Source organism: Acipenser ruthenus, chromosome 22 (assembly GCF_902713425.1).
Source record: "Acipenser ruthenus chromosome 22, fAciRut3.2 maternal haplotype, whole genome shotgun sequence".
Taxonomy (NCBI): Eukaryota; Metazoa; Chordata; class Actinopteri; order Acipenseriformes; family Acipenseridae; genus Acipenser; species Acipenser ruthenus.
The window spans coordinates 21292645-21318096 of NC_081210.1; the positions used below are offsets into that span (position 1 = coordinate 21292645).

At 38.8% G+C, this 25452-nt stretch overlaps 1 protein-coding gene across 3 annotated transcripts in view; it reads right to left on the reverse strand.

Annotated features, from left to right (window-relative positions):
• LOC117431287 (glutamate receptor 1-like) overlaps positions 1-25452 on the reverse strand; it is a 92790-nt gene that overhangs the window by 17129 nt on the left and 50209 nt on the right. For all 3 annotated transcript variants that reach the window (XM_058996101.1, XM_058996100.1, XM_058996102.1), the window contains exons 6-11: positions 20592-20753; positions 19821-19988; positions 15965-16069; positions 13618-13728; positions 9252-9458; positions 7008-7396 (exon numbers count right to left, since the gene is read on the reverse strand). In XM_058996101.1, the coding sequence (XP_058852084.1) occupies positions 7008-7396; positions 9252-9458; positions 13618-13728; positions 15965-16069; positions 19821-19988; positions 20592-20753 (1142 nt within the window). The remainder of the gene's footprint in view (positions 1-7007; positions 7397-9251; positions 9459-13617; positions 13729-15964; positions 16070-19820; positions 19989-20591; positions 20754-25452) is intronic.

Here is a 25452-nt window from a genome sequence, read left to right on the forward strand (position 1 = left end):
TCTTTATACCAAGGAGGTCTTCAGCGGATGTCGTCAAGCTACCGGCCCCTGGAGGACAAAGGCCAGCTCTGCAGGAGTCCGCTTGAGCTCATTGGGCACCTGGCCAGTAGGGTCTGCTGTAGTGTGGTACGGAGAAACAGGCCCTGGAAATGCTATTCCGCGGGACAGTGAATGTAGTGCTCCCTGTGGAAGATTTCTAATTAAATAAAGTCATATTTCCACACTAAATATGTTTGATCTTGTTTCACAAGGAAAGAGGGAGGGGATGACTAAGATATAGACTGAATGTGATTATTGTTCAAGCACTGTAATTTGTATATGTCTTTTTGCAACTACATTCTATTCAATCTTGGTTCTAGCACATGTCCCCTGAATCTATCCTTTAAAGTCATTTAGGCTAAAGACTGCATTATTGGTGTTCTATTCTGTACTATATTAAAACACATGTATATAAGATAAAATACAAATCAATAGGCTGAACTAAACAAATGAATTAAAAAAGTATTTGAACATTTTCAAACAATTAGATGGAGAATACTTTTTAGAAGCTTTGTTAGCATACTAGCTAAATAAGGAACATTAGCTTTGTAGTAAACACATTTTAACTACTGAATATAATCTTTTTTTTTTTTATTTATTTCTTAGCAAACGCCCTTATCCAGGGCAACTTACAATTGTTACAAGATATCACATTATTTTTACATACAATTACCCATTTATACAGTTGGGTTTTTACTGGAGCAATCTAGGTAAAGTACCTTGCTTAAGGGTACAGCAGCAGTGTCCCCCACCTGGGACTGAACCCACGACCCTTTGGTCAAGAGTCCGGAGCCCTAACCACTACTCCACACTGCTCCCCTTACACAAACATCTGAGCCTGCGCTTAAATCCCAAACTCAATTCAATCAGGTGAGGTGGGTACAAACAAATGAAACGCAAACCACGTCCGGCTTTGTCCACAAGGTGCTTAAACTGAAGATAAGCAAGTAATTCAAAGGCATATTATTTTAAAGGTTAATATAGAAAATAACACAACGTTACACTGTCGACTCCGGGTGAAAGACTTGCTATTAACACCTGAAGCCAAGATTAACAGTCTCATAAACATTGAGGAATTCAATGTTAATATTATGTAGTACTCTGAAATAACTAGTTCTGAAAGGGATACTGAAGCCTAAAGACTGTCAGACAATTACTCTTGGAATCTTGAAGAAAATATCATTTACATAAGCAACTAAAACTAGTGCTGCATTTAAAAATAATTTAACACACTCACCAGGCCTTTCAAGATGGTAGATGGCATCTGAAACTTTGCCATCAGCCAGTATTCCATATTTAGAGGGTTCATACTGAATTTGAAAGCCTTTTTACAATAAATCATTTTGGATTACTCATGGTGGAAATCATAATGACTTTGCTGACTGTTTATTCAGACCTGGTCTTCACTAAACATTCAAAAAGTCATCCCTCATTTTAAACAATTTTTGTGAGCAAATACTGTGTATATAAAATAGGAAGACATAATGAGATCACAATTAAACCTGACAGCTGAGAAATATACACGGCATGACAACTTAACCACTGTACAGTTTTATAGAGCGATGCATTGAGATCACGGTGGACTGTACATTTGATGTTGCTAAAGTGAAACAGGGAATGGAATGGCTGTGTTTTTACAGCAAATGGGATAGCGTGCCAAGCAATCAAAGAGTCTGCATTTCACAATTTATAAGAATGAGAACAACTCAAAAGGCCTGTTTTACAAAAATAGGCAGGGGTTGAAATATCATTTATTTTCCACAGAGTTTCTCACTAAAAAAAATATCTGTTGAACGGTAGCATTTCACAAGGAATACAATACGAGTAACCATGGCTGAAAAAGGCACTGCTCTGTGTTTGCAAAAGGCATTTGTCATGCTTTGGTTGCTAAGTGTGTTTACTGTTAATGTCTGCTTGCTTTGTGGGCTCCATTCAACATCACCATTCAGATATCAATTTAAGCAAATGATCTTATTGTGCAATAAGCATTGTTATTTAATTTAATTTAGTTATTTTTATAATGTGTGCATTTATCTGTTATTTAGTCTGTATTTTTAAAATTCTGGTCCTCATGTGGACCTGCATACCACTTATTTGAACGCCAGGAAGTTGGCATGTTTTTACAAAAGTTATTATACCAAACAAATACATTACCACCATTTTCCATTATATATTATAGCAGAATCACTGTCTAAATTTCAGAATACAACACCAAGTTAAAACAATCTTTCTAAAATATATGTATAGTACCTGTATATATGCTGCATTTATGTCTGTACAGTATTAAAAAAAAAAAAGTTACGAAATATCTTCAAATATTATTATTTTTTTTCCCAAGGCACTAAACACAAACTTGTGAATTTATATTAACATATTTTAATTTGCATATACAATGACTGTACAAGCGTGAACAATTAATTGATGCATTACTAATGGTTTAACAATTCCACAAAGTAAAGAACAAGAACATAACAATGGAGCACATGTTCATACCGGAGGTACAGTAATTGAAATCAGTGCTTAAGGGGAACAGTCTTCACCTTTTATGATAATCTTCACATAATTGATGACCATATCAAGAGGATTTTTTTTTTGTCTGCACCGTCCCTGATGTAGTGTAATGGTGATGTGTGATGTACTGCCGTTACAGATTCTGAGATGAGGTTACAAGCTCTGTAACCATGCATGTAGCCGAGCCTGGCTCTTTTACATAGTGGTAAACACGATCGCTTGCAGTGTGCAGGGTTGCTCGTTTTGCGCCCAGCCTCTGCCCTGTTGCAGAAGCACAACTCTAAATATGAAACACCATATTAGAAAGGAGAACACCTGTTAATCCCAACACTGCTGTTACAAATACAGCCTAATTTCCCCCCAGAGCGTTCTGTGATGCTTTTAAAAGCAGGGTTTAGCACCATCTGTCCAGGAAGAAGATATCCTGTTCATTTAGCAGTTTAGGAAACCAATGCGTTGCTATTAAACATAGCATGCCCTAGGTCAGGTTGTTTTGATATTAAATTAAAGATGCTGACGGGATGAACTAGGTCTGCAGAGCCTGGCTGGAAATGGATCGTCTTGTACTGATGAATATAAATATCTGGAGGTTTGGCTAGACATTACCTTATCTTTCTCAAACACATTGAAAAATATCCTCTAAACTAGCGGGTTAGGATTTTTACTTAGAAATTGTAGTTTTGCTTGAGGTTGTTCAACAGAGGGTTGCTTAAGGTTGGTCAGACAGCTAGCTTTCAACTTATTCTGTGTGCAGATCACTGTATACAATTACAAAAAATACCAGCCTGAAAAATTCACTGAAGCGGCTATACTTGAGCTCTAGTTGAAAACTGCATTTTGGTCAATTTCATTTTTTTAATCTAATAAATTTACCCAGTTGTCCTGAAAGTGCCAAGAGTCAAAAATAACATTGCAAACAACCTTGCAACCCGCCTGTATATCTGAAGACTGATACGTGTAATATCCTCAAAGTAAATCACTCTTGTAGCCATCTCAATGAGTTACACCCCTGTAAAATAAATAGACTGAAAATGAATTTAAATGAAGAAGACTACCAGTCAATTAGTGTACTAGGGCTATCACTGCTGGTAATCTAGTGGCGGCCACCTGTCACTGCAACTTTTTGTTCATTTGAATAAAACCTGGATGCCTGAGTGGTGTTGTCAACTGCATCCCTCCGTCTCTCTCATCATTCAGCGGACACCCATAACAAAAGTAGCCGGTACTAAGACCCCCTGTTACAGATATTTTACAAGGTGGCTATGAAAACGTAATAAAAACCTTACAACCTCAGTAAAAAAAAATCCAATTTGCTCCTATTGACAAGCAATGTAAGTCACCTTCAATATTAAGCAGTGTATTAAGTATTTGGGCCATCTTCTACAGTCCCCTGTAGTCTCTACAGGCCCATTTGTTTCAGATACCAGTTAAATACATCTAAACTAAGAACTTTAAATTACCAAAAGCCAATGGTACCAATACAAAATTGTATGGACTTTCAGTAGTAAGGACCATTAATTGGCCTTAATTAAAGTTTGATATTCCTAAATGACAAGTTCATTCTTAACACTGTAAATATGTATAATAAATCAATAGCAGAGACCCTACTCGCTGAGCTGTCTTTGTCTTCTCTTCCATGTTTTGTTTATCCTGGCAGGACAATTAGAGATGCTACCAAACAGTGCCCTCTAATTCCCAGTGCTAACTTGTCATTAACTGTGCCTTATGATGATGCAAGATGGTTATGTAAATTATGTATAGCCTAAGCCTTTTGTATAATAAGGCATTACATTAAAAATTCAACTTATTAATCAGGGAAGCTGACCATTATTAATGTGACCTTTTTTTGTTAATTAAATGTCACATCACAAAAAATCCTACAATAATTAATCTCATTAATCTCCCTTAATAAAATTATTCCAGTGTTTAAATTACCACCCCCCCTTTCATTTCTAGAACAAAAGAAATGCATTTACTATTGTAAATGCACAGACAATTACTTATAAAGATATATAAAAAAACATAATTTGTATTATTATTATATATAGGTATTATATATATATATAAATATAATCACTAATAATGGTTTTCACAGTTTCTTCAATACACTCAGCTAGTAGAAAGAAAGCCAGTTGACTGTCCAGTTTGTTCACATTCTCACCACTAGTATTATCTGAACAGATAGCAAACCCCTCTGCACACATACACGCTTAAAAACCACAACTTCACATCAATGAAATGCAAAAATACCTTTTTTTTTCAACAGTTTGTGTAACTCGAAATGTATGATACCATTTGACGTGTCTAAAACTTATCTACTGGAAACAGAACCTTTGAGACTAATGAAGTGCTTAATTTTCCAAAGGTGCCCTGCTAATGATAATATTATAAATACATATAATCGTGGCACTCTCTGGAGCTGCGGTATACAAGGCTAAACTACAGGTTTGAAACCACGTAGACAAACACTGTGTAGGGTTGACCTATTTTAAATGAGAAAACACAGATACAGACAAAAATGGCAAGTGATAGTTTTTGCCAAGGGCTGAGAAAATTCTAGCACAAATTCACCCAAAGAAAATGCTTCTACATTGAAAGGCTTTGGCACGTTTTAGTAAAGCCACAAGCAAAAATGTGCTGGCAGCCAAATTCGCACACTGTAAATCTAGCGCTGCGACAAAACAGTGCTAAGGCAGACGGCATGCAAAGCTTCAGAACTAGCCTACTGTGTTGAGACTAGGGTTCAGCTGCACAGAACAGACACTGAGGGAAGATAACCAACCTGTTGCTGCTTGTACGAATATACATTCAACTAAGCACGCAATTCAAATCCGTACTCTCCTCTCTCAACTCATGATAAGCATAAGAAAGCAGCAGAATATGCAGTTATACAAATCTATAAACAGGTAAAAGCTACTTTAACAACAAACTGTGGGCTCCATCTGAAGCAAAGTGATTTTTCAGAAATGTGAAACTAGCAGGAAACTACAGGTCAGTTGGTCTTTAAACTAGATTCAAAACAGGCTCCTGTGTCTTTCAGCGTACAAGACATCTGTTCAGGGGAGGTTAACTAAAATAAATACACACAATTACAGTCAATGATGCATTTCGCGGATGGATAAACTCCCTTTCGTATAGTGCATACTCAAAACTGTCAGGAAAAGGTGCAAGAAACAGACCCTAAAAGGTCTTGTATTATCAGTATTGTACCAAAGAGAATATTAAGTACAGGAATGTTGATATATTCCAATGTTGTTCTTTCATATTTCTATACTGCTTGAAATTATCTCTCTTTCTATATTATCACCAGTTTGCTAAACAAAATACACAGTATAATGCAATCCACGAGCAACCATTACATCGTAATACTAAGAAATTCAAATAATTAAAAAACAACATACATCTGTACAACACAGTTGTCACTACCACGTGACATACATTTTTTTATCAAAACCTGTCAACAGAAAGAGGTCCACAAGGTAGTCTTCTGTGGCTCTGCCAACCAGGTGTGGGAGCCACGACTAAGCAGGTTACTACGACCTGCATTCGCAGTTTGCGAAAAAGCATCTTGTAAAAGTCCCACTTTGGGGAACCAATCTTAGACCAGAACTCATGATACAGGCAGGCAACATTATCTATGTGAGTCTTCACTGTAAACCTGTTGGCAGGGCTATTTTGCTAATTTACTGTAGTTACAGGGTGGGCAAGGCTAGTACGTGGACTAGTGCATCTTGAGGAAGAAAGTGATCAAATCAGCAGTGCCATACAAATCTAAGCCTGTGTGTCAGCCGCTGTCTCCATTCAGCAAGGAATTACTGGGCATGGAGTCGACATATATTTAAAGCTGTTATTCTGAGCTGTCAGAGCTATCTTCAATCACTTAAGAGCTGCAGATTGGAGCTGAAATAAACTAGTATGCTTGTTGACATTCATTGTACAGGCCTATAAGTATTTAACAAATAGTGTAAATCACAGCTGTCTGCAGTCAGTTCTTGGGAGGACCAGTGATAAGGACTCACTACTTGTAACTAACCCTAACCCTACTGAAATCCACCTGTGTGGAATATCACTGTTAACACCTTCCTAATCTTCCTCTTTCTGCTTTACATCTAGTCGAATCTTTATATACACATGAACCGTTGACCGTAAAATGGGAATATGCAGCAAAAACACGGTACCCCTCCAAGAGGGTGGCAGCTACACCAACTCTATGCATTTTACGGCCTCGGCATGGTGTATATAAGTTTTCTTTTAGAAATGCATCAATGACATCCCACATACAGTATCATTCATGCATTCCCCATTAGTACGTCTTTTTAAAGAGAAAAAAAAGACAACAGAAAAGGGTTCGGTCAAAAGAAAAGAAAGAAAAGAAAGAAATACAAGTATATGCACCATGGCATCAGTATGGGACCGAAAATGCACAAAGTTAAAGGTATTGGGGGGTGGTGACCAACCTTGGCGAAATATCGCATCCTTGCTGCATAAAGGCCCCCAGGGAGAACCAGAGACTGTTAAATATCCCAAACTCGTTGGTTTGCTGCTCCTGGCTTTGCTGCTGCTGCTGCTGCTGATCCTGCCCCTCCTCAAACTCTTCACAGTGCCACTCGTAGGGGCTGAAACGGCTGACCAGGAAGAGCACTACACTGACCCCAATGTAGGCAAAGACGATGCACATCCAAATCTCATAGGCTAAGGGGTCCAGGAAGGAAAACACCCCTGGCTTAGACTTCTGAGGCTTCTTGATCATGATTGAAATACCCAGGCTCATGAACGGCTTGGAGAAGTCAATTACCTCTTCTCTTACCAACGTGATTGTCAAGGGTGCAACTGCAACATCTGCCCTCTAGAAACGAAACAAGAGATCATTCAGTTAGATTGCTTTAAAAAACCAAGCCGTAGATGGTGATGGTGTTACACAACTTCAATCCAGTAGACAAACGCTTCGGCTAGTGACTTCGCCAGACAAATATTTTGGCTTGTATGCTTTAGACGGGTGAAGACACATTTGTCTACATGTGTCTGCTTTTCTATTAGTCTAGTGTTTGCCTTATTTTTTTATTGTTATGGATGAGATATTTGAAATATTCCAGTCCGTATGGATGACTTTTGTTGGGACAGTAATTTTTTTCACTTTTTGAATAGTGACATTAAAATACTGTCACAAACCTGGCGCAGTGCTTTTAAATTGAATCCCTTTGTTAAATATTCACAACAAATAAATAATGCAATGAAATGAAACAAAAGCAAATTATGAAAGTGGGTTTCGAGAGATTCTGTTCTTTTCAGATAGTAATAGATTAAGCATTGATATATTAAAAAATAACAAGATTTGGAAATCCCATTTAATTGTCAGCATGTGGTCTGATTATAGCTCCATCACCAATCTATTAGCCTGATTATATGTGCTGTGAGAGTGACAAAGAGTATGAAATGAAGATTATGCTTTTTGATAAGAACTCAAGTCATCTACGTACACTGAATATAAAATACAGTACATGTGTATTAAGTCCTTAAAGTATTTATTTCTCGCTAACATATTTCCTGGGGGGGGGTATTTAAATAGTAAGTACCTTAAAAATGTCATTTTCTTTTTGTTTTTATTACTGCTGCTGACATTCTGACTGGTACTTATTACAATTTTACAAATAGTAGGGGATCCTATAAAATCTGCAAACGTCCTTTTACAAACTGTGTTGTTAAACTGTGCTTCAAATGAATCGTTGACGGAACATTCCTTAATCTAAACTGTTCCAAAACGGTTCTGTTTAGATCATTCAAATGTGATCTTATCTCCATCCCCAATGCTGGGGAATCAGTCTCACCTTCCCAGGTTTGAGGCCCACAGTCCTAGACTAGACTGCACAAATGACTTGTGTTTCACAAGGAAGAGCCACCAAGCCTTTGCAGAGTTCATGCCCCAAAGAACTTAAGAAGCAATATTTATTGAAGGCCACTGAACAAGAATGGAATCCTATTGCAGACACAGTGAATCAGTATCTAGTTTCATTTTCTGGGATTTTAGGTGTCCATTCACATTATTACTTTTGAAAAGATCTCATTTCTAAAATTATTATTTAAAAAAATACGACTGGCTTACAAATTAATAGTTTGCGTTGTTAAATTAGCAGTGGATCTTGGGAGACAGGAAACATTCTAAAGGCCACCTGTCACTCACTAACCCATGCAAACTAAGCAGCAGCAAACTACAGGAGAGCGTCGCATTTTTAAAAAAAGAAAGAAATACAAATCTATTATAATAATCCCTCCTATGCTGTTGATAATAGAACCATTTCCCTTTATTTCTAGAAGTTTGAATTAAAGACAACATAAAAAATAGTCTCTATAGTAAATGGTTCACTGAAGTGAGGAGGGCATGTTATAAACAATCAGGAAAAAAGCTAATCTTTCAATCAGCTGGGGAGTCATAACTAACTTCCAGGAAAGGTTTAGCTCTAATACCTTAGATCCAAGCACTGAATTATTCATACAGTTGTGATTCCTGTGTGTGTGTGTCTGTGTGTCTGTGTGCACATGCATGTTATCATTTGAATTTGAAGGCTTTTTTGAGGTCTACACATTTTTTGTTTTTCTCAGTGCTTTGATCATTGTTGATTATCTGTCTGATATTCAGTTAGGGTTGCACCTCTACTCTAAACAGTCATAGCATCTGTAAGTTGTGCATTACAAAAGAAACTTACACCATAGACCAGCTCTCCCACCATGCCATTCCACACTTTGCTGTCTGGGTCTCTGGCTCCATATTTCCCATCTGGTACAATTTCTAGTCTGTATTTGTAGCCAACATGCTTGGCAATTTCCGCCGCCAGCTCCACACAGTAGCCTTCATACTTCTCATTGCCTTCATACTGCTCGTGATTCTTCTTCAGCATTACATAGGGCGCTTCCTGTGAGAGAAAAAAATTAATGAAATAAAATAAATTATCAATTGTTAAATTACACAGGTGTACCGAGTTCCTGCTAGTTCAGACCGAGGTTTCAGAAACAGTTTTATTGAGTAGCGATTGGCTGTAGCGGATTAACGAGGCGGGGCTTGATACATCTAGGGAACTGTGTGGCTGCGTCAGGAAGTTGAGCTGGAGTGGTTTTGGTGCGGGAACGAATGATAACAAGAAAACAACAACAACCACAACCATGGAGGATTTACAATTGCCACTTGCTTTTCCCAGGAGGACTAATGCTGCCAAGGACACAGGAACCACAGGAAGGTTCGGCGGACTGGACTGGGCAAGCACTGAGAAGGCAGCAAGAGACACCGTGGGGATTGTACAAATACTTGTGGGATACGGGGAATTGTGATTGTTTACGAGCACCGAGTTACTGAATTATTGTAAATACATCCGTGTGGTGTCACCCAGTAAACATTTGTGTTGCACTGCATACCTGGTTTCAGGCTCCTGGTATTATACACCCTGCACCCCACTACAGACATTACACAAACACTATCTTTCTGTAACGTGGAGTTGCATCATACTGGAAATCTCATTTATAACATGCCTTGAGCCAAGTAAAACATGCTCCATAAGCTTCTGTTTGATACACAGTTATTTGGTTGTAAAATACCTCTAGAAAGGTTTTTACTGTGGCACACAAGGTGGTAGTTACTGTGTCCATAGCACAGTTACCTGTTAAACTGAAAGCTACATTTCATAAGTTGTTTACCATCGAAAAGGCTAATGATTCTGGGCAATCACAATGGACTGCAGCACATTGTGGAGTACACAAATGTACTTGTTATATCTATTGTAATTATTTATACTTTCTGTATAATTGTAGTTGTTAGAAACTGAGAACTGTCGCTTTAAAAGCATCACTTAAGCCTCTGAGTCAATATGCATTGATTGAAATGTATACCAAGTTTCCCGTGAGTGGGCAGTGTGGGTTAGCTTGGTAAGAGAAGCGGTGTGTAATGGCTGCGCTCTAATATGGCCATTATGAATTTAAGTTCTATTCATGCTGTAGTTGATATTGGTATGTATATTTGGTAAATTTCCTCTTACAGTTTAATCCTTTGCGGTCCTATGTCGGACTAGGTCCGACTTTAAAATGTTTCCTTTCCGGTCCGATGTCGGACCCTGTCACCAAAAAGGTGTCATTCACAGGTCCCTAGTCGGTTTTTCTCCGGAAAAAGCAGAGAAAAGCTTTCAATGGCCGAGAGAGGTAGAGAGAAGCCGGAAAAAAAGGGTGTCCTCGGCTCACCGCGCACCAGCGACCCCTGTAGTCTATGCTATTACTCAAGCATTCCTCTGTGCAGTTAAATGCATATATACAGTAAAACTAACAATGCATGTGTGAAAAATCAATAAAAACATCAAAAGGAACTGCATGGTATTTACTATTGGTTTTCTTTCAAACTGAATGAGCCTGTTCGTTCCACTCTGGACACCCTGCATGCTCAGTACATGTCTCCTCGGTTATGCAGGCAGTTACAGCTCAGTGGTTAGAGCACTGCGGTGCAGTATGAAAGGCTGCAGGTTCGTGCTCCAGCTGCAGGCTCTTACTGAATACCCATCCCCAGTCAACCACAAAGAGAATGGGATTCTGATGTGAAATCGGTGAAGTAGAACGTGGGCATGGAAGACGCCTGACATTTCTCAATTTCTACAGAAGCTACAGAGATAAACAATATCTGAGAATGATGAACAATGGTCTATAGACTTGCTTAAAGGCAAATCACAGGGAGCCAAAAAAAAAAAAAAAAAACGACGCTGGACATGTATTGATGAGGCAGACTGTATTGGTAAAAAAAATGTTCCTCATGAGACAGTAATGATAATTTAAATATGCATTGATTGAAATGTATACCGAGCTCGTGTTTCAGTTTGTGTACCAGAAGCACAACAATAACTGGCTTAAAATGTGCTTTAAATTGCTTTTTAAATCCCCCTTATTATTTAATGGTGTTTGCTATCAAACTCTGCTGCTTCTATATTGATTTATCATGATTTTTCTCTCAATCTGTGTTACCTGGCTTTGAGCTTGTCTGGAATGAAAGTGTCGGGACTGAACCGCTAAGAGTCAGGAGGGCTGGGTTCAAAGGTTACATTGTCACATGATTTAAATGCGAAGGGGAAGGCTGTTAGTTCCAGAAACCGAACCTGGAAACACTCGGAATGACTTCAAATACCATAAAACAGTAATGGAAATGTGACGCTTGATGCTACTCACTCTTTAAAAAAATAAGTTAAGCAGAGAAAAAGCTCAGTGAAATACAACAAGCATGGTAAATGACACGGGTGTCAAAGCTTTATAAAAACCATAAAGTATCAAAAGAATATTCAATGTTGAACCTACATTTATCACAGCAGTAAAGAATAAACACAGTATAGTGAGACGGAGGGAGTAATTTATGAACTGTTCAGCTGAGTCATATCATATCTCCACAGCTGCTGCCCAGCTAGGTATCTCCTGCCTTCCCTACAAACAGAACTAATAAAGATTACATATTGTGATATAGCTCAAAGACCAGCAGAAGCAGTCATGTCCGTTTTAAGGCTGGGTAACACCTGAGGAGATCAATAAACTTGGGGAAAACGTTAAACCTTTCACACCTGAAAAATGTTCTCTTGTAGAAGGTGGTATTTTTTTAGCAGGCCTGTTATGGAAACTTATTTTGACTACCCTCTGATCCAAGACAAAAAAACACTATCAAAAGAAAAGGCAGCAGTGTATTGCTGCTTTTCTTAACTGTTTATAAAGTGAATTGACTTTTTCATAGTGTACTGCAAATAACAGCACAGGTGTGACTCAGAATGCTGTACCTCTAATAGAAACACTGTAAACTGCACCATGAACTGGGTTAAGTGAACACAATTAACAGTTCTCTGCACAGGGTTCCTTCAGTTCAACCTGAAAGGATTTGCAATCACATTTGATTTCATTGCTGGTTGAGTGCCGATTATCTGTCCGATATTTGAAAACTGGTTGCTGATTGCACCGCAAGTAACCCCAAACATACATAATATATATATTGTTTGCATTGTATTGATAGTTTTCTCACATCAAGTTGTCTTTTTCATCAGCTACTATTGTCAAAAATAGCGTTTAAAGACTATTGTAAACCCAAACGACTTTTACGATTACACAACAAAGGTCAAAAAAGCATGGGAATCATATCCTATTATTAGGGGTGCAACAATTAATCGATGCATCGATTATCAATAATTGATCATCTGTCCTTAAATTTTACTGAGCTTCCATTACATTTGGGTGAATCGATGCATTGAATTAGTACCCAGTTTTAAGTCTCCTGTTGCCGGTTTGCACTAAAACCTTGAGTGTGAGTGTGCTGCTTCTAGTGCTAGTACGGTAGATTAGCACGTTGCTAGGATACACACTTCAAGCCTACATTACGATTCCCAGTATTGTTACCTGTCTTTCCTTGGTTTCTGTGTGAGGGGGTACACACTTCTCAGATCACATCATAACTTTAGTGAAAGCTCAGGGCGTGTGAGCCAGGGCTTCGCTCCTTCCTAATTTCACCTGTCTATCATCATTAACTCCCTATTTCCTCCTCCTCCTCAGTTTTTCATATGCCGCGTGCCTGTGTCTGTCCCCTCTGGGGTTATAGTGATTCTCACTTTCCGAACCTTCACAGGTTCTTCGTGCGGCCACACTCTTCTTTCACAGCTCATGTGCTTTATCTTGCCTCATGAAAGATGGCTCTGTCTTACTTCCTCATTTATCCTCCTGGGATGTGGCCCTCATACTCTTAGTGCTCGAGTCCCATAACTAACAATTATTTGTGTTCTTTCAGATTCTCTTCACTTCCTTACTTCAGGCTTCGCATGAGCCGCTCCATCCTCTGAGGGTCGAACTCGGTCACTAACTAGGACCAAGTCGCGAGGCCGAGCCTATAACGACTCTCCGACAAGTCAGAGGACCAGACTCGACTCCATAGGGAAGACTCTCTCGGTTGGAGTCCGGCCTGTCCTTTTCTCTCTCCCCTGTTCTAGAGGCCGAGCCTCCGATCCTAAGTTGCAAAATCACTCCCTTCCTCTCACAGCCCTGGCTCCCGCCCTGTGAAATGACATTAACATCACTTACTAGAATCGTCGTTACGATGTAGGTCCTATTTTGTAACACTGTAGATTCATTTCCTGCATGGGAGTCTGTCTCTGTGCTCACAAACTTATCGTCTTCAGTCCAATACCCGACCTGTGTAGAAAGAACCGTACATTTAAGCCTGAAGACAATAATACTAAACAAGGCACTAATGAAGGTAAAATGACATATGTTCTACAACTTGTATAAAAACGTTATGGTGACAGAACAAAATGTGCCCTGGAGGTGTTGGTTGTTGGTTTTGCATACTGTCACTTTGCAGACAGTCGAAGCTTTAAGAGATGCATGGCATTATGCAAAAATAAATATACCTTAGGGCTTAGGTTATTCGCAAAGAAAGGTTACAAGATATGTCCCCACCCATGTTACAGTACCTTACAGGGATATTTTACAAAATGCTTTTTCCTAATATTTAATTGATGTTAAATACCCGAATACTGTGTGTCCCCCGCGGCCTGCACAGTGCAATACTAGCATTCTTCCCCAGCTCACTTCAGCCTTGAAGAATATTTAATATTGTTCTAATAACACTATGTAACACAATTTTTGTTCCTGGGTAGTAAGTGTTATTTCCTAATTGCTTATGCCTCAAAAGTATAGAAAATGGCTATTATTCCCCACAAACTTTGCTTTTGTGACCAGGACAGTGATATTTTGAAATGTACCTATTTCCAATGAGAAAACGGGCGAATTTGTGTCTTTTCGTTCAGAAAAAAACAACATATGAATCCAAATTAACATGTATTTATACTAAAGTAATACAAAAATGACTACAAAAGATTTAAAGGTGAGTAGTTTTTCGAGATTTACGATTATACTGTAAATCACTTTCACGAATCAGCCCCCAAAAGTAGTCTCCCATCATGTTCTCATCTCATGTTCTTGGTAGCGGCTTTTCAAAGTCCAGTATATCCTGGTGGAAGAGCTCGCCTTGCTCCTCCGAATACGCTCCCATGTTCTCCTGGAATTTATCAAGATGAGCATCAAGGATATGGACTTTGAGGGACATCCTACAGCCCATTGTGCCATAGTTCTTCACCAGAGTCTCAACCAGCTCCACATAGTTTTCGGCCTTGTGATTGCCCAGGAAGCCCCGAACCACTGCGACAAAGCTGTTCCAAGCCGCTTTCTCCTTACTAGTGAGCTTCTTGGGGAATTCATTGCACTCCAGGATCTTCTTTATCTGTGGTCCGACGAAGACACCGGCTTTGACCTTTGCCTCAGACAGCTTAGGGAAGAAGTCTTGAAGGTACTTGAAGGCTGCCGACTCCTTATCTAGAGCTCTAACAAATTGTTTCATAAGGCCCAATTTGATGTGCAGTGGTGGCATCAGCACCTTCCGGGGGTCCACCAGTGGCTCTCACTTGACGTTGTTCCTCCCCACAGAGAACTCGGTCCGCTGTGGCCAGTCCCGCCTGTGGTAGTGCACCTTGGTGTCCCTGCTGTCCCAAAGGCAAAGATAGCAGGGAAACTTGGTAAAACCGCCTTGGAGACCCATCAGGAATGCCACCATTTTGAAGTCTCCTATGACCTTGATGCCATCTCAGACAAATGCAGATATGTATCAACTTAGGCAGCTGGAACTAAACTGAACTGGTGGGCTTAAGGCCCCTGTATTTATACTACTATTTATATTACTGTAAAGTTCTAGAAAGTTCTAGAAGTTACTCCAAGTTTACTCAGCTCTGAATCTATCTGGAATGTTCTGGAAAATAGCTAAATTTCAAAATATCACTGTCCTGGTCACAAAAGCAAAGTTTGTGGGGAATAATAGCCATTTTCTATACTTTTGAGGCATAAGCAATTAGGAAATAACACTTACTACCCAGGAACAAAACAAAATAAAAAATTGTTACACGGTGTAATACACTAAATAACAGGACCATGTAGACAATATAAAATATAATTTTAAAGGTAGAGTGGAAATGTCATTCATGTTATTTGGTTTCCCTTTTGATCACATACTCATTATAAAATGAGCAAGGCTTGTGGTCTTCCTGTGTTTTGACATTTTATAACTAGGTTCCAATGATGTGGAGAAAAATAGAAACAAGAATAAGAATTGGAAATCAAATAACATGAATGACAAGTGAGTAAAATAAGACCTTTTAAAAAATCCTTTCTTTCTAGCTTTAACATTTATTATTTTTTCTAATGGCACTCACTCACTGCATAGCAGTTTAGATCATAAAATGTTTCACAACGAGTCAGGTAAAGTATAGTACACAAAAGATGAAGTAATATAGCTGGCATGTTTGTGTACTTCTCTTAGTAAATTACAGTTTTATCTCCAGCATGTAAATGAAGTTTAAGCAATTTGAAAACGTACCCTCTTAGCTCCAATAGGTGCCAACTCCATCACATGGATTGTATAATTGGTGCGATGTCCTTTCTCGTTAAACTGAATATTTCCAGTCATGCCTTCTATACGAACCTGTAAGTAAGCAGAGGCACATTACTCTCTATATAGTTTTAGAACTGCTAACAAAAACAACTTCAATCATCAGTTTGGATTTATGAGCTATACCAGAGCTTGAAAACAACATGGCAGGAAGCCTATTTGACAGGTGCATAGTGTAAGACAGGTTACAAACTGAGAGGCGTGTATGTAAAAACAGACAAAAAAATGAATACCAGTAATAATGATAATAATAATAATAATAATAATAATAATAATAATAATATCATTAATAATTAAAAGGCAGATCAGAGATATAACAGGGATTTCCGAAGCCTCTTTCAGCACATTGATGCCTGGGGTTTGGGACTTGATCATTTCACTCTGTCCTCAGTACATTCAATTTCCTTATAGGGAAGAACAGCAGAGTGGAGTAAAAAGGGATTTTAATTCAATTGCTGAGTTTCCCAATACGATCGGTGCTATAGACTGTACTCATGTAGCAACGAAAGCACCAAGAGTGAATGAATTTAATTTCGTGAACAGAAAACAGTACCAATCAATGAATGTGCAGGTTATATCTGATGCCTGTCTACCTCTACTAAATGTTGCAGCTAAATGGCCAGGCGCAATCAACGATTCATTTCTTTTTTTAAATAAGAGTGTGGGCACTCGCCTAGAAAACTGAGCAGTGACAGACAGCTACATTTACCATACATGGCTATATTGGGGCGATTTAAATGCAAATGTCCACATTATTATTATTATTATCATTTATTTCTTAGCAGACGCCCTTATCCAGGGCGACTTACAATCGTAAGCAAAAACATTTCAAGCGTTACAATACAAGTAATACAATAAGAGCAAGAAATACAATAATGTGGACAATGCCAATAACTTTGGTGACACTGAAATTAGTTAACACCTATTACTAGAACCTTCGCAAGATTGATAAATCATGATTTAATAATGCGTGTGATAATTGCAAACGCTATGCCTTCGAACAAATCAAGTCATTTATTCATGCACGAATGATACATATAATAAGCCCAGAATTTAAGGTAGATTTAAAAAAAAAACAGTAATTCAACATCAATGTAAAACTGTACATAATTGGGGAAGTGCCTGCGCCTTTCAAAAGTAGCTTTCTAAGGCTTCATGTTAAATGCAAAGCAATGTTTTTTTGTTCTGTAAAATTAGGCTTACTCCTTGCTGTGAAGCAATATATGTTCTGATGCAAACGCAATGCAGAAAAGAAAATCTTTGTGAAAGAAGTCCATTAAGGATTTTTAAAATTTTTTTGCAAGGTCTTGCGAGTGACTTTGACCTGAGGGGACTCAATGAAAATTCTAAACAGATTGGATGGATAATCTCTCTATGCACCCATTTCAACAATAATGTGTTTCAGTTTTTTTTTTTCTTTTGATAGAGTAAATAATGATGTTCATAGCCATTTAATAACAGGCTAGCATTACATGTTGGTTAAATGAACTACATACTGAAGCTGGCAGTGCAAATCACCTCAAATTGAGTCTTGTAGGTAAATGGCTTAAAAGGTAGATATAAAAGTCTAGATATAAAATATTAGCAGTATTTAATGTTAGATAATCATTATTACAGATTGTATGTACCGCTTCACTTATTATGTTTCACTATGAATGAGTTTTACTAACTAAGGTAATGTATTTAAGACTGGGATTATATTTGAATTATGGTGCAGCTATCATCAATGTGGCTTTAAGAACCTACCAAAGGACAAAACAAACAGACTGTCATAACGATAACACCGTGTAACAATTATTTTATTTTTTTTTGGTTCCTGGGTAGTAAGTGTTATTTCCTAATTGCTTATGCCTCAAAAGTATAGAAAATGGCTATTATTCCCCACAAACTTTGCTTTTGTGACCAGGACAGTGATATTTTGAAATTTAGCTATTTTCCAGAACATTCCAGATAGATTCAGTGCTGAGTAAACTTGGAGTAACTTCTAGAACTTTCTAGAACTTTCCAGTAATATTAATAGTAGTATAAATACAGGGGCCTTAAGCCCACCAGTTCAGTTTAGTTCCAGCTGCCTAAGTGGATACATATCTGCATTTATCTGAGATGGCATCAAGGTCATAGGAGACTTCAAAATGGTGGCATTCCTGATGAGTCTCCAAGGCGGTTTTACCAAGTTTCCCTGCTATCTTTGCCTTTGGGACAGCAGGGACACCAGGGCCCACTACCACAGGCGGGACTGGCCACAGCGGACCGAGTTCTCTGTGGGGAGGAACAACGTCAAGTGGGAGCCACTGGTGGACCCCCGGAAGGTGCTGATGCCACCACTGCACATCAAATTGAGCCTTATGAAACAATTTGTCAGAGCCCTAGATAAGGAGTCGGCAGCCTTCAAGTACCTTCAAGACCTCTTCCCTAAGCTGTCTGAGGCAAAGGTCAAAGTCGGTGTCTTCGTCGGACCACAGATAAAGAAGATCCTGGAGTGCAATGAATTCCCCAAGAAGCTCACTAGTAAGGAGAAAGCGGCTTGGAACAGCTTTGTCGCAGTGGTTCGGGGCTTCCTGGGCAATCACAAGGCCGAAAACTATGTGGAGCTGGTTGAGACTCTGGTGAAGAACTACGGAACAATGGGCTGTAGGATGTCCCTCAAAGTCCATATCCTTGATGCTCATCTTGATAAATTCAAGGAGAACATGGGAGCGTACTCGGAGTAGCAAGGCGAGCACTTCCACCAGGATATACTGGACTTTGAAAAGCCGCTACCAAGGACAGTATAACGAGAACATGATGGGAGACTACATTTGGGGGCTGATTCGTGAAAGTGATTTACAGTATAATCGTAAATCTCGAAAAACTACTCACTTCTAAATCTTTTGTAGTCATTTTTGTATTACTTTTGTATAAATACATGTTAATTTGGATTCATATGTTGTTTTTTTCTGACTTTATGTGAACGAAAAAACACAAATTCGCCCGTTTTCTCATTGGAAATAGGTAACTTTCAAAATATCACTGTCCTGGTCACAAAAGCAAAGTTTGTGGGGAATAATAGCCATTTTCTATACTTTTGAGGCATAAGCAATTAGGAAATAACACTTACTACCCAGGAACAAAAATTGTGTTACATAGTGTAATTGATGTTTTTGGCAATTTTAGCAGCTGAAGCAAAACATAATTGCAATTACCTTTATCACAGTTTTTGTTAATTGGAATTTCTTTCTATTAGGAGAGCGGTGCTACAGTTCAAATGTAATCCCAGAATGAAGCCAAAGCATTAAATGAAAGAGAAATACATACTGAGCAAAAAAAAAAAAAAAGACCGGACAGAAAGTAAAGAGTTTCCAGAACGTTCCACAATTCACAAACATAAACAGGCCATGCCTTTTGCGTTCGGTTCAAAACTGTGGTTGCGAGTTGGAAAACTATTGTAGTTCCCTTAAGTCCGTAAAGCCTGGTACATACTGCTCGATTTCAGTCTCATCGGGCCGTGTAGTAAGCTTTGTTAGTGATTTTACAGGGTTGGCCAATCTATTTCAGTCGGCTTGCAAAGTTTAAACATGTTTAACATACATTGGGGCAGTGTGTACCGGGCTTTAGTCTTATTTGTCGCTCATTACTAGATGGCGATGTAACAATGCTGTAAAAGCAAGCCAGCAATCACCACAACTTTGACATGCTAAGGTGATATTTAACCTGACACGCAATAGCTACATTGTGTTCTGCTTAAGAGGTGGAAACTACATATTGATTTCACTTGAAAAGCCAAAACAAGGCGCGGGTGTTCTACCTGCTGCAGCGCTCTCTGAATGTCTATCCCCTGGCCCCATGGTGCAGGAGGGTTGGCAAGACAGTCACCAGCGTTCCCTCTTCGAGAAATATCAATTCGCTGCTTCCTCAAGTTCTGAAAGGCCTCAGACATGACTCTGACACCGTCAAAGGTAAGCGCTCCTGTATACTGGATACAGAAAACAGACTGCACAGGTTAACATCCTAGTCATTACAAGGGTTACATATTATCAAAGGAACACATGGCTGGGTTTTTGTTGCTACACTGAGTTGCATTGTGCTTGTGTGAAGTGGTTGCCAGGGTAGCTGTAAATATTTTTAATGTTGTGTAGGAATCGCATAACAAAACTAGAAGGCGGTTTGCCTAACACAGTAAATCACACCAATGTGTGCTTTTGCTTACAGATCTGTTGATAGTCAACATGGTTTTTTTTGGTATGTTTTGGGGAATCAACTATCTAATTTGCTGGAAGTCTTTCTGAAGGTCTCAATGATTTGGTGCTGTACGTTTTAGTTAAGTCCTCCTCTTAGTAGGAATATCATGGCCATCTTTCAGGTCATGTTTTAGAAAAGCACTGTGGGTAAAGGGTATAGTCTTAGGATTTTAAGAATGCTGTATGAACATGGTATTATACAAGAGTCACTGAACATGGTATTATACATGCGTCTATGTGTTGTGTGTACATCCTCCAAACCACCTGGCTGGCGTTTGACAAGAAAGCCCTGATGGAATCTTTGTTCCGGCTGAAAAGGTCACACAACTCAGCCTTGCCTTGAGCCTCTTCCTGGGTTCCCTGGGATGCTCTCTGCTATCAAACTCCAACCACTGCTGCATGATCCTGTTGACATTCCGGTCTGTGTAATTCATTACTTGAAACCCAGTCACATTGGCGCCACCGTGCTTGAACTGATTCAAGTCGATGTCCATGAATCCCTGAGAAAGAAAAAAAAAAAAAGACACACAAGTATTTTTTGTAAATGATTTTACTGTTGTAATGGCACCAATCTGTCACAATGTATCCACCGAGCAGGGAAAGCACAATAAGGAAACCTTAAACTTCCCCACACTGCCTGTGAGCATGCCTCAAGCCTGCCCTGGAGGGACCACAGTTCAGCCTCCATGCCCTTCCAATCCCTGGGTTCTTGTTTTTGAGACACCTGAAAATGGGCTGAATTGTGTACAGGTGTTATAATATTGCTGTCCAGTTAGGACACCCACACACTTTGTGACATCATTTGAACCCAGGAATCATAAGGTAAGTTTATGAACACAGTGTTCAACGTACAGTAGCCAGTCAGGAAAATCTTTAACTAGGTCCAAATATCCTCTTGCAACCCAAAAGATCTCTGTACTATTAATTGAGACCTAATTGAAACAGTAATAACCAATAGTAAACAATAGACAGAATGAAGTATAAATGGTTGCTGGATGATTCTAGGTGTATTTAGTAACAACAAAAAGACACAATTAACCGTTTTCTATTGATTATGCAGTTCGATCAGTAACTTGGGAGATGCATTAAAGCAAGTATTCATACCCTCTGATTTGCTTAATCTATTTATTATCCCATTTTATGTGTTCTTAATCACTATTTAGTGCTGTTCCGTAAAGTCATTTAGTCTTAGGTGGCAATAAGGCGGTATAAGAAATGATCACAAAAGTAGCAGAAAGGTCATTACTTCCCTCCTGAAACAAAGAGTTTCTTAAAGGTTTGCGAAGGAAATAGCTAACTAACTCCCTGTTAAAGTGCAAAGCCCATGTTATATACTGACCTTTCATTCCATCATGAGCAGGGTTAAACTATCCTAAAGGTAGAATATAGCAGTGGCTTGATTAAACATGACAGATATCCTGTGTGAGATAGCGGTTTGTGAGAGACAGCAGGGAGGGGGTTAAAACCTCCCTGCGAGAGAATGCACCTTTTGTTAATTGTTTGGATTGGTTGCTTTATTGTTTCATTTAATTTGCTAATTGTTTTGTTAATTGTTTTATTGTTTAGTTTAATTGTTTAATTGCTTTATTATTAATTATCATCCGCACCTGGGCGTTATTGGAAAATTAGATCCAGGTGCGGGGTTTAAAAGGAGAGCAGTCAGTCTTCTCGAGGCTGCTGAGTAGAAGGAGGCAGAAGAGGTGCTCTGTCTCTGTCTCTGTCTCTGTGTCGGTGCCAGGTAAACGGCTTAGCCGTCCTGCAAGTTAGTCAGGGAAATACCTGTGTAGTAAGTGCTCCAAATCGGAGTTAGGTGTTTGTTTTGTGTTTTGTTTATTTTTGTGTTTATTAAAAATTAGCGCGTCAGCGCTTGAAAACTCCATTTCTGTGTGCTGGGTCGTAATTTTAAAGGGGCACGAACCCGAGTGAGTGCAGCTGGTTTACACCAGGGCAATCATATTATGCAAATTATGCTTCATTTTATCATTGTTTTTGTTGTCCTTTTTTCCTTTAAACCATATTTACATGCAGAAGATTCATGTGACCAGTACTGTACTCTTTTTACAAGAGATTGCATACTGTGCAATCTTATTAATACTTTAATAGTTTTCATTTGTAAAATAAAGAAATATATGTGAGCAAACTTCACAGCATATATGGAGAAACTCTGAGCTCTTGAACTTATATGCAATAGACCGACACAAAATATTGGGAAAATATTGTGTGAAAGACTGGTATGGAAAGGAAGCACCACCACCACAATATCTAATTATGTATTCCATTGCCAGTTTGTATTAAAACATTGATTATGTAGTTATGCGCTTATAGTAGTGCTAGTATGGTAGTTAGCCAACGTCAGTGCGTTGATAGGATACAAACTTGGACAAGCAACGTCATATTTGTATTTACATTTTCCTAATTTAAAAATGAAAGATAAAAAATTAAAAATCGAATAATCTGACACAAAATATGGTCATTTTTTGGGGTAAAGGAAAGGGAGGACATTAAAGTGATGTTTGGCAATGTATTGGCCTTTGTGTAGATGGTGAATGCTTTTGACAGAATGTTAACAGTAATGTTAATTAACAAGCATGTTTAAGAACAAAATGACTTCTGTTAAAAAAACAAAACAGAATTCATTTTTTATTATCATTATTAATTCTTTGTGTTCTCTTTTCAATGTAAGTTGTGCTTTGGTGTTTAACTACAGTGCCTTGCGAAAGTATTCGGCCCCCTTGAACTTTGCGACCTTTTGCCACATTTCAGGCTTCAAACATAAAGATATGAAACTGTAATTTTTTGTGAAGAATCAACAACAAGTGGGACACAATCATGAAGTGGAACGAAATTTATTGGATATTTCAAACTTTTTTAACAAATAAAAAACTGAAAAATTGGGCGTGCAAAATTATTCAGCCCCTTTACTTTCAGTGCAGCAAACTCTCTCCAGAAGTTCAGTGAGGATCTCTGAATGATCCAATGTTGACCTAAATGACTAATGATGATAAATAGAATCCACCTGTGTGTAATCAAGTCTCCGTATAAATGCACCTGCACTATGATAGGTCTCAGAGGTCCGTTTAAAGCGCAGAGAGCATCATGAAGAACAAGGAACACACCAGGCAGGTCCGAGATACTGTTGTGGAGAAGTTTAAAGCCGGATTTGGATACAAAAAGATTTCCCAAGCTTTAAACATCCCAAGGAGCACTGTGCAAGCGATAATATTGAAATGGAAGGAGTATCAGACCACTGCAAATCTACCAAGACCTGGCCGTCCCTCTAAACTTTCAGCTCATACAAGGAGAAGACTGATCAGAGATGCAGCCAAGAGGCCCATGATCACTCTGGATGAACTGCAGAGATCTACAGCTGAGGTGGGAGACTCTGTCCATAGGACAACAATCAGTCGTATACTGCACAAATCTGGCCTTTATGGAAGAGTGGCAAGAAGAAAGCCATTTCTTAAAGATATCCATAAAAAGTGTCGTTTACAGTTTGCCACAAGCCACCTGGGAGACACACCAAACATGTGGAAGAAGGTGCTCTGGTCAGATGAAACCAAAATTGAACTTTTTGGCAACAATGCAAAACGTTATGTTTGGCGTAAAAGCAACACAGCTCATCACCCTGAACACACCATCCCCACTGTCAAACATGGTGGTGGCAGCATCATGGTTTGGGCCTGCTTTTCTTCAGCAGGGACAGGGAAGATGGTTAAAATTGATGGGAAGATGGATGGAGCCAAATACAGGACCATTCTGGAAGAAAACCTGATGGAGTCTGCAAAAGACCTGAGACTGGGACGGAGATTTGTCTTCCAACAAGACAATGATCCAAAACATAAAGCAAAATCTACAATGGAATGGTTCACAAATAAACATATCCAGGTGTTAGAATGGCCAAGTCAAAGTCCAGACCTGAATCCAATCGAGAATCTGTGGAAAGAACTGAAAACTGCTGTTCACAAATGCTCTCCATCCAACCTCACTGAGCTCGAGCTGTTTTGCAAGGAGGAATGGGCAAAAATTTCAGTCTCTCGATGTGCAAAACTGATAGAGACATACCCCAAGCGACTTACAGCTGTAATCGCAGCAAAAGGTGGCGCTACAAAGTATTAACTTAAGGGGGCTGAATAATTTTGCACGCCCAATTTTTCAGTTTTTTATTTGTTAAAAAAGTTTGAAATATCCAATAAATTTCGTTCCACTTCATGATTGTGTCCCACTTGTTGTTGATTCTTCACAAAAAATTACAGTTTCATATCTTTATGTTTGAAGCCTGAAATGTGGCAAAAGGTCGCAAAGTTCAAGGGGGCCGAATACTTTCGCAAGGCACTGTAGTATGCACAGTAGCATTTTTAGTTATGAAATCTTCTGATAAATATCCTAATGCTTGTTCTTGATTTTGAAAATATTGTTGATGCATCGATGACTGTCGATAAATGCATATGTGATAATAGATTAGGAGAGTAGATTGGCGAATGCACCACTACTGAATAACACTGAGCGGTGCACAGCTTGGTTGAGGAGATGCAGTCGTCTCTGTTGTGTGGTACAGCAGGTGAATCATTTGGGTGCGTGGAAGTTTGCAGCATCAGTAACCTAATTTGGGGAATTCTTACCACAGTAAAAAGTAATGTAGCCCTGCCAGTGTATGCTGGTTCAAAAAACAAATGTGGTGATGCTTTGCATCTTAATGAAGTACAGTGAGTTCTCACTGCAGCCTCAAGCAGCAAGATGTTGCTAGATTCAAGCTCTGCACTGTTGTTGTGTGGGAGTAAGCGCTGGGGATTTTGTACTGCAGCTCCACTGAAGATGCTCCAAAGCTTTTTCCACAGATCCCAACCCTAAGCCCTTCCCCAAATAGGCAGGCGGGTTAAGAGATGGGTTGAACCTAGGGATTGTAAGATAGATAAATATAATGCATAATTAAACAGTCTCTAGATAATTGCACTGATTGCAGGACTTACATTTTACATTACATTTACATTATTTCAAGATTCATTGTTCGTCACACTGACAGTAAATTGTACAAGTACTCTCTACTCTAATTGTATTTTCTTTTCTTTTTTTGACATACGTAAGTCAGACAAAGTAACAAGAGAGGATGTAAAGCTATTCAAAAAGTTACAGGCCGGTAAATACAACTGCCAAAGTGATCATCTGATTCACAGGAACATCTGTGCAACCATCGCCAATGGT